We start from the raw sequence: 15,214 nt of genomic DNA on the forward strand, positions 1-15,214 counted from the left end.
ACTGACTCTCTGACTTATCATCGCTCAGCCCAAACCATTAACGACAGAAACTTGAAATTTGCAGAATGTGTTGATCTTCCACTGTCTGTGTCGTTTAAGAAGGGATTTTACGAAATTCAACCCCAAACGGGGTGAAATAGGGGATAAAGGCTTTTTGAAAATATTTCCTTTTTATGGCAATTTTGAAGCTTAAATTATGAAAATTGGTATTTGTTTTTTAGTCAGAAATAAAAAAAAATACGTGTTTCAGCCGTTTCGGTATTTTAACCCCCATGGAGGTAAAACAGTAGGTGCATGTTTTTCTTTAAAATACATTTTCATTAATGAACTACTAAAGCATTTTAAAGCTACATCTATGAAAATTGGTATTTGACTTCTCGCTTATAAATAAAAAAAAACTTGTTTCATTGTTTTTGGCAAGTCAGCTCTCTAAGGGAGTGAAATAGTGTTTGAAAGGTTTTATGAAATTGTTGTTTCATGAAAGCATTTTCAAAGCTAAATCTATAAAAATTTGTACTTGGCTTCTCTGTTAGAATTAAGAAAATACACATATCACTGTTTTTGGAAATTCGGTCCTTAAGGCGATGAAATTGAGGATGAAAATTTTTTAGAAATGTTTCATTACATAAAAATTTTTTAAGGCTAAATAGATGAAAACTGGCATTTCACTTTTCGGTTAGATATAAAAAAAATATGTGTTTGGGAATGAAGTTTCTATGGAAATATCACCACAAGAACGCAAGAGGCATGATTAACAAAACCCTTGGATTCCAGCTAACAGAACGGCTTTTTGATTAGTACATTCAGAAGAGATCATGCTTCTGGGGCCTTAACTTACGTGGAAAATTTAGAAGTTGTAGCAATATGTGAATAACATAAAAAATTCTGTTAAGGAAGGAAACAGTAGGTGTGGACGATACAGTATATCCGATCGAAACAGGGGGTGATTAGCTAGTGAAATAAATTTTGATCAAATACGCAAATGGATGTAAAAGTACGGCGTTATTGCAGTAGGATGGTGTTATATGCACAGTTCAAGTAAGAAATGGCGTATAGTTTCTCTCTGGGAACACTCTGATGGCGCACTAAAGGCAGAGTGAGTAACTATAGGTGGCAGCTCGTGTAATGAGTTCCAAAGAATGAAAACATAATCGTTGTGAAACTTTCTCTTCAGTGGTATCTGCTAGGATATCTATCTACATTTCGCTGAAATCCATAGTAGTACTAATAAGGTAGGTGTATCAAATAAGACCCGATTTTAAATAAAGCCCTCTCCTGGTAATTCTGATGTATGAGGGAGACTTGGAAGGTGGCAGCAAAAGCACTCGACGGCACTGGTATACCACTTCAGCTGTGATTCATGTCCTTTCATTTTTTGTTGTTGCTTTTATGTGCTATTCTTGACTTTTTCAGATATTTAGCATAATTTGTATGTAATCGACTATATATATCTACCATCCTACTCCCTTGAACCATGGACCTTCCCGTTGGTGGGGAGGCTTGCGTGCCTCAGTGATACAGATGGCCGTACCGTAGGTGCAACCACAATGGAGGGGTATCTGTTGAGAGGCCAAACAAACGTGTGGTTCCTGCAGTGGGGCAGCAGCCTTTTCAGTAGTTCCAGGGACAACAGTCTGGATTATTGACTGATTTGGCCTTGCAACATTAACCAAAACGGCCTTGCTATGCTGGTACTGGGAACGACTGAAAGCAAGGGGCAAGGGGCAACTACAGCCGTTATTTTTCCCGAGGGCATGCAGTCTACTGTATGGTCAAATGGTGATGGAGTCCTCTTGGGCAAAATATTCTGGAAGTAAAATAGTCCCTCATTCGGATCTCTGGGCGGGGACTACTCAAAAAATGTTGAAATGTGTGTGAATTCCTAACTACTTAAGTCATCGGTCCCTAGACTTACACACTACTTAAATTAACTTAAACTAACTTATGCTAAGAACAACATACACACCCATACCCGAGGGAGGACTCGAACCTCCGGCGGGAGGGGCCGCGCAATCCGTGACATGGCGCCTTAAACCGTACGGCCACTCCAAGCGGCGGGGACTACTCAGGAGGACGTTGTTATCAGGAGAAAGAAAACTTGCATTCTGTGGACTGGAGTGTAGAATGTCAGATCCCTTAATCGTGCAGGTAGGTTAGAAAATGTAAAAAGGGAAATGGATAGGTTAAAGTTCGATACAGTGGGAATTAGTGAAGTTCGGTGGCAGGAGGAACAAGGCTTGTGGTCAGGTGAATGATGATGATGAGATCCCATACTCCAAGGTACATAGGGGACGATGCGAGAGACCTGCACCGGCTGTACTAGACAAGGCCCCAGTGGAGGTGGTTTGCCGTTACCTTCCTCCGACCGAAATGGGGACGAATGATGATGATGAAGACGACACCCAGTCTTCTTGAGGCAGGAAAAATTCCTGACCCCTCCGGGAATCGAGCCTGGAATTCCGTGTGCGGGAAGCAAGAATGCTACCGCAAGACCACAAGCTGTACAAACTCAAATAGGGGCAACGCAGGAGTAGCTTATGAAAAAGTAGGAGCTTGGGTAAGCAACTACGAACAGCATAGTGAATGCATTATTGTAGCCAACATAGAATTGAAGCCCAGGCCTACCACAGCAGTACAAGTTTATATGCCAACTAGCTCCGCAGATGACGAAGGGATTGAAGAAATGTATGATGAGATATAAGAAATTATTCAGATAGTCAAGGGAGACGAAAATTTAATAGTCATGGGGGACTGGACTTCGGTAGTAGGAAAAGGAAGAGAAGGAAAAGTTGTAGATGAATATAGGATTGGGAGTAAGGAATGAAAGAGGAAGCAGCCTAGTAGAATTTTGCACATAACTTAATCATAGCTAACACTTGGTTTAAGAATCATGAAAGAAGGTTGTATACATGGAAGAGGCCTGGAGACACTGGAAGGTTTCAGATAGATTATATAGTGGTTAGACAGAGATTTAGGTTGGTTGGTTGGTTTGGGGAAGGAGACCAGACAGCGTGGTCATCGGTCTCATCGGATTAGGGAACGAAGTCGGTCGTGCCCTTTTGAGAGGAACCATCCCGGCATTTGCCTGGAGTGATTTAGGGAAATCACGGAAAACCTAAATCAGGATGGTCGGACGCGGGATTGAGCCGTCGTCCTCCCGAATGCGAGTCCAGTGTCGAGAGATTTAGGAACCACGTTTTAAATTGTAAGTCTTTTCCAGGGCAGATGTGGACTCTGACGACAATCTATTGGTTATTAAGTGTAGATTAAAACTGAAGAAACTTGTAAAAAGATCAGCATTTAAATGAATAATATTAAAACAGTCTTCAATAAGACAAGTAAGCTACGTGACCAGGCTGAGTAGTAATGCGCACATTCTTGTAGAACACAACATAAATGAACTCCAGAAGCGCGCTATATGGCATGCGGAAGGTAACTTCCCCCTGTAACGTATTCCCAGTTTGAATGCGTTGCATTTGTCAGTGTATTTTTAGTAGCGGGAGTATGGAAAGACGTGTCCTAGTGCTATGTCAACGTGAGTTAAACAGTGTGCAGCTATCTAATTTTTAACTGCTGAGAAAGTGATTCTAGTGAGATTCATCGTCGTTTAAAGACTGTTTGTGGTGACGGTGCTGTTGCTAGGTCTACTGTAAATCGATGGATAATAAAATTTCGTGACTGCAAGCCTCGAAAAGCAATAGTTGTTGGTGAAACATGCAGCGGATATCCGATCTATGTCACAGACGATAAACATCGCAAACTCGTCGACCATATGATTCAAAGTGGTCGGCGAATCACTCAAAAGCGTTTCGCAAACCATATTAGAATATCCAAGGAATGCGTCGCCTTCACTATTGAACAATTAGGAAACCTGAAGTTTACTACCCCGATCTTGCACCGTGCGATTTTTATTTCCTTCCTCTACTCAAGAGAGACACAAGTGATCATCACACTTCGGCCGTTGAGGTGGAAGGCAGCTGCCAAGTTCTGCATTCGAAAAACGTCCGAAGAATTTTTCGGTGACGGAATGAAAAATCCTGTTACACGCTGGGAGTAATGTGATAGTCTTAACGGCGACTATGTTGAAAAAATAAATATATGATTTTGAAACTTATGAATTTTATTTTAATGTACTTTTGCCCGATTTTCTAATTGTTTTTCATCGTGTTCCAAGTGCATTTGATCGTTACTTTTCAGAACAATGATTGAGACTTTTTCTTCAGCGCCATCCCGATGTCGAAAAAATGAGTGCTCAGGTGATGAATTTGGACACATCTTCCCCAAATTAAACAAATTATAGTTTCAGATTACTTTGAAAAAAATTGAAAATGTGATTCTTGATAAATTTTATGGAAAAACACCAAAATATATACAATATGAATGAGAGAAATTGACGATTGCCTCGGCACAGCCAAAATGAAGTGTTTGCCGGGAAGGGAGCAAGACGATTTCATATTATTGCTCATGAACACGCTTAGAATGTAACAATATAACTATGCGAAAATAATGTGCGCCAGAATACCGAACTCCTGATTAATTTAATCTGAGAGACTCTTTTATGTTCTATTTCTATAATAATTTAAAGCATGGGGCTTACTAAGTAGACTCTTTGGACCTTATTTAGAACCAGAGATTTTAATAAGATCACGTTGACGACTAACTTATTTACATCAGTAACAAATATGAAATTTTTAATTTTCCTTGTTATTCTCTAATAAAGAAATGAATTGACGTTCTAGTACCATGTATAGCATTTCCCTGAATGCCCAAATTAAAAATGCAGAAACTGTTGAACCTTGAGTGGTCGTTAACTGATACACATACCTTACAGTGGTTTTCAGACCACCTTTTATTTTTTGCTTGAATACGGATTATCAGATAACATGATATCTGGATGTGCCAAATAAGGGCAGTCGAGCTACTAATGTATAGGTATGCAGTATGAATTCATAATCTGACTCGCTATCAGTCTCTACTTGATGCGTGCACAAAATCAATACAGTGGTCTCTCGAGCACATGCTATTTTTCGTTTTTGAAGTCTACCTCTGAACTTTTTTTGGTTATTGAAGTCTATTTCCGAACTTTGTTCAGCTTAGAGTGGATCTTCCCATACCTTGTGCCGCCTCCCTCTGAGACTATAATTTTACTGTGATTCTTCAGTTTCTGCCGGCGCATTTGTTGCTCGAACAGTCCACGTGTGTACTGCCGGTTCATAGTGTCCAACGGGAACAATATTTCGGCGACCAGACGCGTCACCATCGTCAGCGCACCTGACGATGGCGACATGGCTGATCGCCGAAATATTGTGCCCGTTGGACACTATGAACCGGCAGTATACCCGTGGACTGTTCGAGCTATAATTTTACTGTTGGGGTTTGTGGCAACCATAAGACCTCCTTCCGCAAATCGAAGGATTACAGTCCGCTGGGAAATTGGAATGGTTGCCTTTGGGGTGAGTTGCCTTTGGGAGTGTTTAACACTGATGTGTCAAACTGTATAGTGCCGTTTGGTTCTTATAAATTGTGGTATTAACAAAAAAAGTGCCATTTACTGTCCACTTTCTGTGTCTATAACATGAGTATTATGAATAGCGAGATTGACAGGCTATCGTGAAGAATGGCCTTGCCTTGAAGTAATTTTTGTATTATGATACGAATGAATTTTTTTGTGTGGGTTTATATGGACCCTGGCTCTAGGAAAAGTAGGGCACCAGAGAGTGCTCCGATTGAGAAGGGTATAAAAATGTTCAACCTATATATCGAACAAGGAATGATACGAAAAAATAAAAGATTCAAGTGTGGGATTACAATACCGGGTGGAAGTGTATCAGTGAAAAGATTCGCTGACGATATTACTATCTTCAGTGAAGATGAAGAAGAATTACAAAATATATCAAATAGAATGAAGAGTATAATGGCTACAGAATACGAACTGAGAGTAAATCGAAGAAATGGAAAAGTAGTGAGAAGTGACAGAAATGAAAAGAGCGAGAAGCTTAACATCAAAATTGGTGATCAGGAAGTAGAAGAAGTTAAGAAACTCTGCTACCTAGGCAGCAAAATAATCCATGCTAGACACGGCAAGGAGGGCATAAAAGAGACTAGCCGAGGCCAAGAGGGCGTTCCTGGCCAAAAGAAGTCTATTAGTATAAAAAATGGTTCAAATGGCTCTGAGCACTATGCGACTTAACATCTGAGGTCATCAGTCCTCTGGAACTTAGAACTACTTAAACGTAACTAACCTAAAGACATCACACACATCCATGCCCGAGGCAGGATTAGAACCTGCGACAGTAGCGGTCGCGCGGTTCCAGACTGAAGCGCCTAGAGCCGCTCGGCCACACCGGCCGGCTCTATTAGTATCAAACAGAGTCCTTAATTTGAGGAAGAAGTTTCTGACAATGTAAGTTGAGAACACAGAATTTTATATAATGAATCACGGACAGGAGAAAAAAGGGAATGAAAGGGAATCCAAGCGTTTAAGATGAGGTGCTATAGAAGAATGCTGCAAATTAGGTGGACTGGTAAGATAAGGGGTAAGGTCAGAATCGGCGAAGAAAGTAACATATGAAAAACGCTAACAAGAAGAAGCGACATGTGTTAAGACATGAGTTAAGACAACAGAGTATACCTTCCGCTGTACTAGAAGGAGTTGAAGGGGGTAAAAACTGTAGGGGAAGACAGAGATTGGAATATATCCAGAAAACAACTTAGGAAGTTGGGTACAAGAGCTACTCTGAGACGAAGAGGGTGGCACAAGAGAGGAGTTCGGAATTCGTTACTAAAAAAAAAAAAAGTGAATATTTTCTTTTAATGAGAGTCTAGCATCAATTCCGTGGATTTAATGACTATCCCGTTCGTCAGACATAAAGTAATTCAAATAATAGCGTGTTAAACAGCAAAAATTTGTACTTAGTCAGTAAAAGCAGTGCCTGCGAAAGGAAATGTTTCGATTTCGTATCGCTACGCAGCAAACAATTTAATCTGTCAGAATATTTCAATAGTGTATCAGTTTTGTGCGTATGGAAAAAAGGTGCTACTGATTTAAATACCAGAACGTTTCCTGACAACTTGTGGAGATATTTTGTATGTGTGTCTGATAGCGCAAGGAAACAACTGCGTACGGTTTTGCATCATGTACATTCATCACCAGAGATGTGTCCCGATTAATGTTAAATTTTCCTTTATTCTCGTAGCTGGGCTGTAAAAGTGACGAATCGATACAACTTTCTGACGTCTGTCATGATGTGAAATAAACTGTTCCTAAAATCAAATAGACTCTAATTTTAGTTTCACTTACGTTTAATAACAATCCTCTTTTTGTATTTTACGGTGCAGCGTGGGAATGCAGAATTTCAATATTAGTTCATCTGCATCGTTTAGCCTTCTTAGTCCGCTGAAAAAAAATGTTATTGTATTTTCTGGAATTTCGTACCGAGGGACTTAAATTAGTCTGGTGCGTTTTTCGGTAGAGGTGCTGGAGTCTCCTGAACTGATGCAGAAACTCAACGACGATCCAGAAACAGAACTTCCCAAATATTTGGGCATCGTCGTCGAGGGTGAACCAGAAATGATGGCGAAAATAGGAAGGCGTGCTTGGGAATATTATTTTGGAGACGAGAAGCTCACCAAGGACAACATAAACCTGTTGGTGGAGGTAAGCGGATCAATAAAGAACGTAAGTTAATGTAAAAGATTTGTTCAAACTGCAGTGAGGACTAACTGTGTAACTATTGAATAAAAGTGTCAGATTCACAGCAGATGCTGCGCGTTTCAGATGACGGGCGACTTCAACACGTTTCACGGCGTGTCGAGGAGCATCGAACTGCACACTATCCACACGTCGCTGCCGATGTTCGCGTACCACTTTGACTGGAATGGTGACGGCGACTCCGGCAGCCAGGGTAATTTCATACCAAATGATTTCTTCTCAGTATTTATACTGAGTAGTGAGTGCTCTCTCAATCCAATGAGTCTGGTTTAAGAAAGTTTCCGTAACGCAGTTTCCGTAATGATTTGTAAATCCTAAAATGTGTGAGTGTACTTCTACATTTCAAGCCAAATTTCGGATATGCATTGCATATCCTTTTCAAGGTAACCTGCAGAGGCTTTAAGTTATTGCTAAAACATCAGTATTTCCTTTTTTAACTATATCAAAAATATTTTTTTGGCAGGGTACGCTAGTAACCATTTGTAATGAGAAAAGCCTTCAATAAATTTCGTAAGTCACATTTCTTCATACAAATGCATTTTATAATTACAAGTAAATACTTAAGAAATAAGCCAGAAAGCAGCAAAATAGTACCAGTGCTTCTTTCCAACATTTTCTGCGGTCAATGTGGTGCTCTGTTTACACTGTATTTAATGGTGTTCCATTTTATATTCTAGAAAAAATGTGTCGAATTAGAAGATTCTGTCATCAGTCGAATATCATCTTGCACTACCATTATTACTGCTACAAGTTTCGACTGTTACTAATCATCATCTGACACAAGAGGTTTTTCACTTACAGTGCCTTGTGTCTGACAAAGGTTAGTAACAATCGACACCGATAGTGCAGGAAAGATCTTCACAATAGCTGATGGGAGTGCCAGAAGACTTTCGACAAATAGCTGTTAGTTGAGTGGCATGAGCTACTGAAAACTTTTCGATGTCAGAAGTTAAAGATGGGGAATTTGGATTGGTGGAAAGGAAGCAAGAGATGGCGTTGTGGTGTAGGCGGAGTAGAGGATTTGGCTGCAACCTGTGGGCAGAATCATTTCGTAAATTGCTTAAAGTGATTAGGGAAGCTACAGAAAACTTAATAATTATAATCAGATGGGATACTGAAGCTCTCCCATCGCAAATGAAGGTCTTCTCTCCTTCATGTCGTGTTTGATGATTATAGGTAAAATAGCGTGAATTTAAACACAATTATATCTTAATATTTTACAGTAATGTATGTTCTATCAAAGAAAGAGAAAAAAGCAGTGTTGTAACTGCAGGGAAAGAACGTTTTATGACGTGTTCCCATGAAAAGGTACTGGATTAAAAAAGTACAAAACAACAATAGTCATCGAGATTTTTCAGCTTTATTTACGCCAAGAGTCCATAGGTAGTCCGCCCCGATAGCTGAGTGGTTGCCGACACGGTAGCTCAGCGTGTTCGGTCAGAGGGTTTAGCTATTCTCTGTAATAAAAAAAACTGAGTGAACGGATCAACGAACAACCAAAACAAGTGTCATAGGACGTCCGCCACGAACAAAGTCAACGTGCAATGTAGAACAAAATGAGATTAACAAAAAAAAAAAAAAAAAAAAAAAAAAAAGTGGTCAGCGCGGCGGTCTGTCACGCCAAGGGGCCCGGGTTCGATTCCCGGCTGGGTCGGAGATTTTCTCCGCTCAGGGACTGGGTGTTGTGTTGTCCTCTTTATCATTAGAGTGTCGCCTTGCGCGTCGAGCGAGCAGGTTGTCGTTAACTTCCGCCTATGCCGCAGCGCCGCTTGTGTCGAAGCTACTCAGTCTTGTTGGTGTATCGGCCGGAGTCACATCGTAGTTGCGTAGCGAAGTTTGTTGTCATTTTCCTCTTGGCGGCGGTGTTTTCTGCCCGCGCCATGGTGTCTGTCGGGTCTCCTAAATCTGTTCCTCGTCGAGCTACTGTTCGTTTCAGTTTTGACAAGAGTACGCGTCGTGTTCAACCTGGCTCCTTAGAAATTCACGATTGGTTGGCTGATGTTATCCGTGTTACACCTGATCAGGTAGATACTGCTTACTTTGATTCTGATTTGTATGCATTCTTTGTGAAGTTTCATGATCCCGTTCAAGTAGAAAGACTTCTCTCCCCGGTTGGTTTTAAAGTGTTGTTTACACATCGCGATGGTTCTGTTAGTCAAGTCCTCCTTGAAAATGCGGCATTCGAGTATACTCCGGTTAGAATTTATAACCTTCCTCCTGAAGTGGACGATTCATTTCTTAAAACAGCGTTGCTTCCGTTTGGAATCATACGGCATATTCGATGGGGACGCTGGTCAGCACAACATCGCTTCTAGTGTTATAATGGTATCCGGACTGTGGACGTGTGCGTTAAAAAGAATATTCCTCCCCACTTAACTATCTGTGGTTACCGCATCCATGTTACGTATACAGGGCAAGAAGGAACTTGTTTTCTCTGTAACGAAAGCGGTCATCTCAGATCTGACTGCCCGCGCTGTACTACTGTTCTGACGTCTTATCAAAAACGTCTTCCTTTAACGTTAGCATACATAGTAACTTCACAGTCAGCTGTCAGACTCCAGCTTTTAGCGATGTAGGGGCAACATTACAACCTACTCCTCGCGAATTTCCACCGTTACCGACGCGTACCAGTGTGGCTTCTGTCCACGAGGGGACGACGGCTCCTGCAGCGATCGTGGAACGCCGGCAGACTGAGGATGGTACAGATTTCGAGGACGCCCCACTCCAGTCTCGTTCTTCTGACACGGCGTTGACAAGGGTGCACCTTCTGGCTGTAATGCGTTGTCCACTGATGTTAATTGTCATTCCAGTATTACCAGAGAGAATGTAGCTGCTTCTGTTGATGTTGAAATGTGCGTTAAATCCGCGTCCCGCACTTCACCCGTCGACGTGACGGTTCCCGTGGGTTCCGTTGTTCCCGCAGAGACGTCGCCTGCTGGCCAGCCTTTACAGTGTTCTAGTGCAGTACTACTCCTCCTCCACCCTGAGACGGTCGAGCAACAGGATTCTACGGGTTCTCTTCCTGATGTTCAGGAAATGCCACCCGACAACGGCACTGCATTGCCTGTCTCTTCTGTACCTGATTTGCTGTTGGTCGTTCTGAGTTGTGTTCCCAGATTTCCGATAAGTGCGGTGACGATGGCTCCTCTGTGAAATCGGAGCTTGACGTGCTCTCAACCCCTCCTCATCAAGAGTGTATATTTTCACGGAGTGGTGTGAAACAGCCTTTTCAACCTGCCCGTGCCGCGGCGCGTCGTAAACAGAAAAGCGAGCGTTCCTCGGCGTCAGACGGGGAGGACTAGCATTATTCCTTCTTTACCCCGCCTCCGGACGTTGGGGAGCGACGGACGTGATAGTGCTTTTTCTTTAATGTTGTTTTATTGACCTTACAAGTGTTAACGGATGCAGGCGTATACATTTCTAACCCTCAATGTTAATAGGATACGTTCCCAATTACGGCTTGTTACGTTACGCCAGTTTATTTACGATTCCCAAGCAGATATCGTGTGTTTACAATAGGTATTATTTGATGTGTTTTGTCTTCCTGGATATTCTATGTCTTTCAATGTCGCACCTGAAAATTCTACCGGTATGGCTTTGCTTTATCGAGATGGATCGTGTGTTTACAATAGGTATTATTTGATGTGTTTTGTCTTCCTGGATATTCTATGTTTTTCAATGTCGCACCTGAAAATTCTACCGATATGGCTTTGCTTTATCGAGATGGAATGCCGCTGACGGACTTGGAAACGTTACATGATGGTCGCGGTATAGGCTGTAGTTTTCATGACCTCACCTTAATTTTTCTTTACGCTCCGTCTGGATCCGTTCGTTCATCCGATCGCGCGCGATTCTATAATGAAGAAGTTGTTTATTTAATCCGACGGAACCCGCGCATGGTTTTGTTAGGGGGCGATTTTAACTGCGTCTTACGCCGTGTTGATCAGACCCCCAGTTATACATTTTGTCGTGAACTTAATGATATGGTGACGTCCTTGCATCTCCAGGATGCTTGGGTTTGCAGATATCCTACATTGGTGCGGTTTACGTTTTTTACAGCTACTTCAAGTAGCCGATTGGACCACTTTTATGTGTCTGCCCCCATATGCAGTCAGCTGCTGTCGATTGATGTAATTCCTGCCAGTTTCACTGGTCACTGTGCTGTTTCAATGACTGTTAACCACGTCCCGCAGCGGTTCCATCTCTCGCGCCCTTTATGGAAGCTAAACACTCTACATCACACGAGCCCCTCTCTGGAAGGCATCATCGCAGACGTATGGCGGCGGACAACCCAGTCCCAGACGCGTTATTCCTCACTTCTCGAATGGTGGGTTACCTTTGCTAAACCCCGGATTCGAAATACACTCGAGCATTTTAACGCTGAAAAGGAGGCTGAAATAAGGCGCACTAGGGAATTTTATCATGCAGTCCTTCGCGATCTTTACGATAACGCTCGTGAGGCCCCTTGAGGGTCGTCGACGTCCACCGTGTGAAGGCAAAACTTCTCCAACTCAAACGTAGGCAAATGGATGGGGTCCAACTGCGTTCTCATGCTCGTTCAATCGTACAGGATGAGTTGAACTCTATCATCTTCTCCGGCGTCACAAGCGATCTCAAAGGACGTGTCCTTCTACCATTCGTTCTCTAGGTGGGCGTGAGTGGTCCTCCCAATCTGATATCATGAGTGAACTTTGCCAGTATTATTCCGAGCTTTATACTGAAGTGGATCCATACGGTCCACCGTCTGTTGATTTCACCTCCCTCCTTGATCGTGTTGTTACACCAGCTCTCCTGGAAGAGTTTTTCTCTGTATTCCATCACGATGATATACTTGATATTGTGGCTCGTTCTCCCTCCCACAAATCACCTGGCTCCGATAGCCTTCCCAAAGAGTTTTATATTCGATTTTGGCCCTTAACAGGAGATATAATAACATCCATAGTGAATGAAGTGTTCCAGGGAGGCCTTCTCCCGCCCAGTTTTAATGTTGCTAAAATAGTCCTGATTCCCAAAAAGCCGGGACGTTTACGTGTGGATCAGGTCCGCCAAATAACCCTCTTCAACTATGATTATAAAATAGTGGCGCGAGCGGTCAATAGCCGACTATTGGTATTGTTGACCACCATCATCGCGTCTTCAAAGTTGTCTTCCGGGTCGTACTCTCCTGACTCCCGATGCTGAATGTCGAGACTTAATTTCGATTGCTTCCACCATTCCCGTTCCAAGCGCTTTGCTTTTCATTGATTTTCACCAAGCGTTCGACCGCGTCAATCGTGGATTCCTTATGCGAGTATTGACGACTGTTGGTTTTAACAATGCTGCACGACGGCTGTTTAGCTCTCTAATCACTGGTATTCGAGCGTCCATTGACGTAAATGGCCGTCTTACTTCCCCAATCGCGGTGTGTCAGGGCGTCCTTCAAGGAAGTCCATTATCAATGTCGCTCTACGTGTTGTTTCTGGAACCATTATTGCGAGCTATAGCTGCTCGTTTGAGTAGCTGGTCGCTGCTGGAAGAAAGGTTTACCGTCCGTGCATGTGCTGATGACTTTATGGCTCTTCTCCGTACCCATGATGATATACCACTGCTGATGGAAGTTTTGGATGCCTTTTGTCGTCTTACGGGAGCGCGAATTAATGACAGAAATGTCGTTTACTCAGTTTGCGAGGATTTGACGCTGTTGAAATTCCATGGGCTTCGAAGCTCCCCCGATATCGATCGTTGGGTGTTATAATTGACAGCTGTCTGCCAAAGATGGCTACGATAAACTGGAAGTCTGTCACGAATAAGATTTAGGGTGCAATCATCGAACACGAGCGTCGCTCCCTCTCACTTCTTCATAAGGTTCGGGCCATGGAAACGTTTGTGTTAAGTAAGGCTTATTTTATTGCACAAATCATTCCACTTCCTGCGATGGTGTCCCGCAGGTTGCAAAGTTTAACTGACAGATTTATCTGGCGCCACTCTGTATTTCGCGTGCGTTATGGGGTTATGGCGCGGCCCCGTTTGCAGGGAGGTTTGGGCCTCCTGACATTCGGGTTAAGGCGTGTGCCTTATTCATCCGTCGCACCGTGTTAACATATCAACGCCCCGCCCCCCCCCCCCCCCCCCCCAATCACTTACAGCTCGCGGAGAGTTTAACTCCTCCAGTTGATATTGGTAGGATTAGTTATAAATTAAAGCACATCAGGGAATTTTTTCTTGAGGTCAGTTATTTAGGAGTAAATATCGTTTCCCAAGCGAATCTCTCCCTAAAAATGCTGTTAAGCCGCTGCTCAGTTCCTTATAGTATTCCCTCTGTGGAAGCCCTGTCGCCAGAAACGAACTGGAAGATTGTTTGGTCTAACATCAGCCTCCCGGTTTTCCCGATGGAAGTGGCGTCCTCTTGGTACCAAGTTGTTCATGATATTGTACCTAGCAACATGCGACTTTTTCGTATTGGCCTCAGTGTAACGGATCGCTGCAATCGTTGCCATGAAACTGATACATTATCTCATCGGTTGATTTCCTGCGGTCATGGCCATTGGCTTCGCCGACAACTGGCTTTTCTCCTCAGGACGTCGGTGGCCGCTATTTCGGGGGAGATTCTCTTGTGTCCCGACTCAACCTTCTTTCCTCGATCGAAGAACAATACCGTCATGTGGCTTGTAGGCCATTATGCCCACTACGTGATGGTGAGTGGATATGACGCAAATCCGTGTGCCTTTTCCCACTATATGGCCACCGCACACAGGACGTGGCTCCGGATGCCCCGTTATCGTGAATTTTTTTCTAATATGTTGTATTTTGTTTTTCATCGCCAAGGCGTTGGATAAGTTGCCATGCCCCCCTTTTTTATTTTTATATTTTATTTTTGTGGACACTTCTATGGATTTAGATGTTCCACGATGTAGAAGTGGCGGAAGAAAGAATGTGTGGGAACGTTAAAATTGACGCCCCATTCCTTCCTATACGTTTTTCTGATTCACCCTTTTGTTTTGGCGAAATGACTTATTTTGTCTTATTAAAACTGATTGTCTTCAATGAGTGTTCTGGAAAAAAACGAGAATATTTTCGTTTTTTGAAAGAATACACTATCATTTGAGTGTGTATTTTGGTGTTTTTCCTGTGTCAAAAAAAAAAAAAAAAAAAAAAAAACTGAGTTGTTATCGTTGTTGGGTGAAATGCGGGGAATCCTAGTTCGTTTCCTGGTACTGGCAGGGATTTTTTTTTTTTGGTAAAATCTGAACACGGTGCACTCAACCTCGTTACGTCAGCTGACCGATTAGTTACGGCTCCGGGTCTTCTAACCCGACAATGACCGGTGTGCTGACGCCTTCCCTCCTTACCGCGTCCGAATGGCACCAGTGGCACTTTTACGCCAAGATGTATTTCAGGTCTTCAACCAATTGCAATTGGCTTAATACAGATACATCGTAAACATAAGTATCAACTGCATTTTGTATGCCTCAGCTGTCTCATTTTGTTTCAAACAGCTGCTTATTATTTAACGCCTGTACAAAG

The 15,214-nt window shown here is 42.7% G+C and overlaps 1 protein-coding gene across 1 annotated transcript in view; it reads left to right on the forward strand.

Annotated features, from left to right (window-relative positions):
- Positions 1 to 15,214, forward strand: part of LOC124613494 (esterase 6-like) — a 145,978-nt gene that overhangs the window by 91,239 nt on the left and 39,525 nt on the right. Inside the window, exons 8-9 of the mRNA XM_047142202.1 lie at positions 7,473 to 7,657; positions 7,778 to 7,904. Of these exons, the coding sequence (XP_046998158.1) occupies positions 7,473 to 7,657; positions 7,778 to 7,904 (312 nt within the window). The remainder of the gene's footprint in view (positions 1 to 7,472; positions 7,658 to 7,777; positions 7,905 to 15,214) is intronic.

The sequence above is a fragment of the Schistocerca americana genome, chromosome 4 (assembly GCF_021461395.2).
Source record: "Schistocerca americana isolate TAMUIC-IGC-003095 chromosome 4, iqSchAmer2.1, whole genome shotgun sequence".
In the NCBI taxonomy this organism is placed as follows: domain Eukaryota; kingdom Metazoa; phylum Arthropoda; class Insecta; order Orthoptera; family Acrididae; genus Schistocerca; species Schistocerca americana.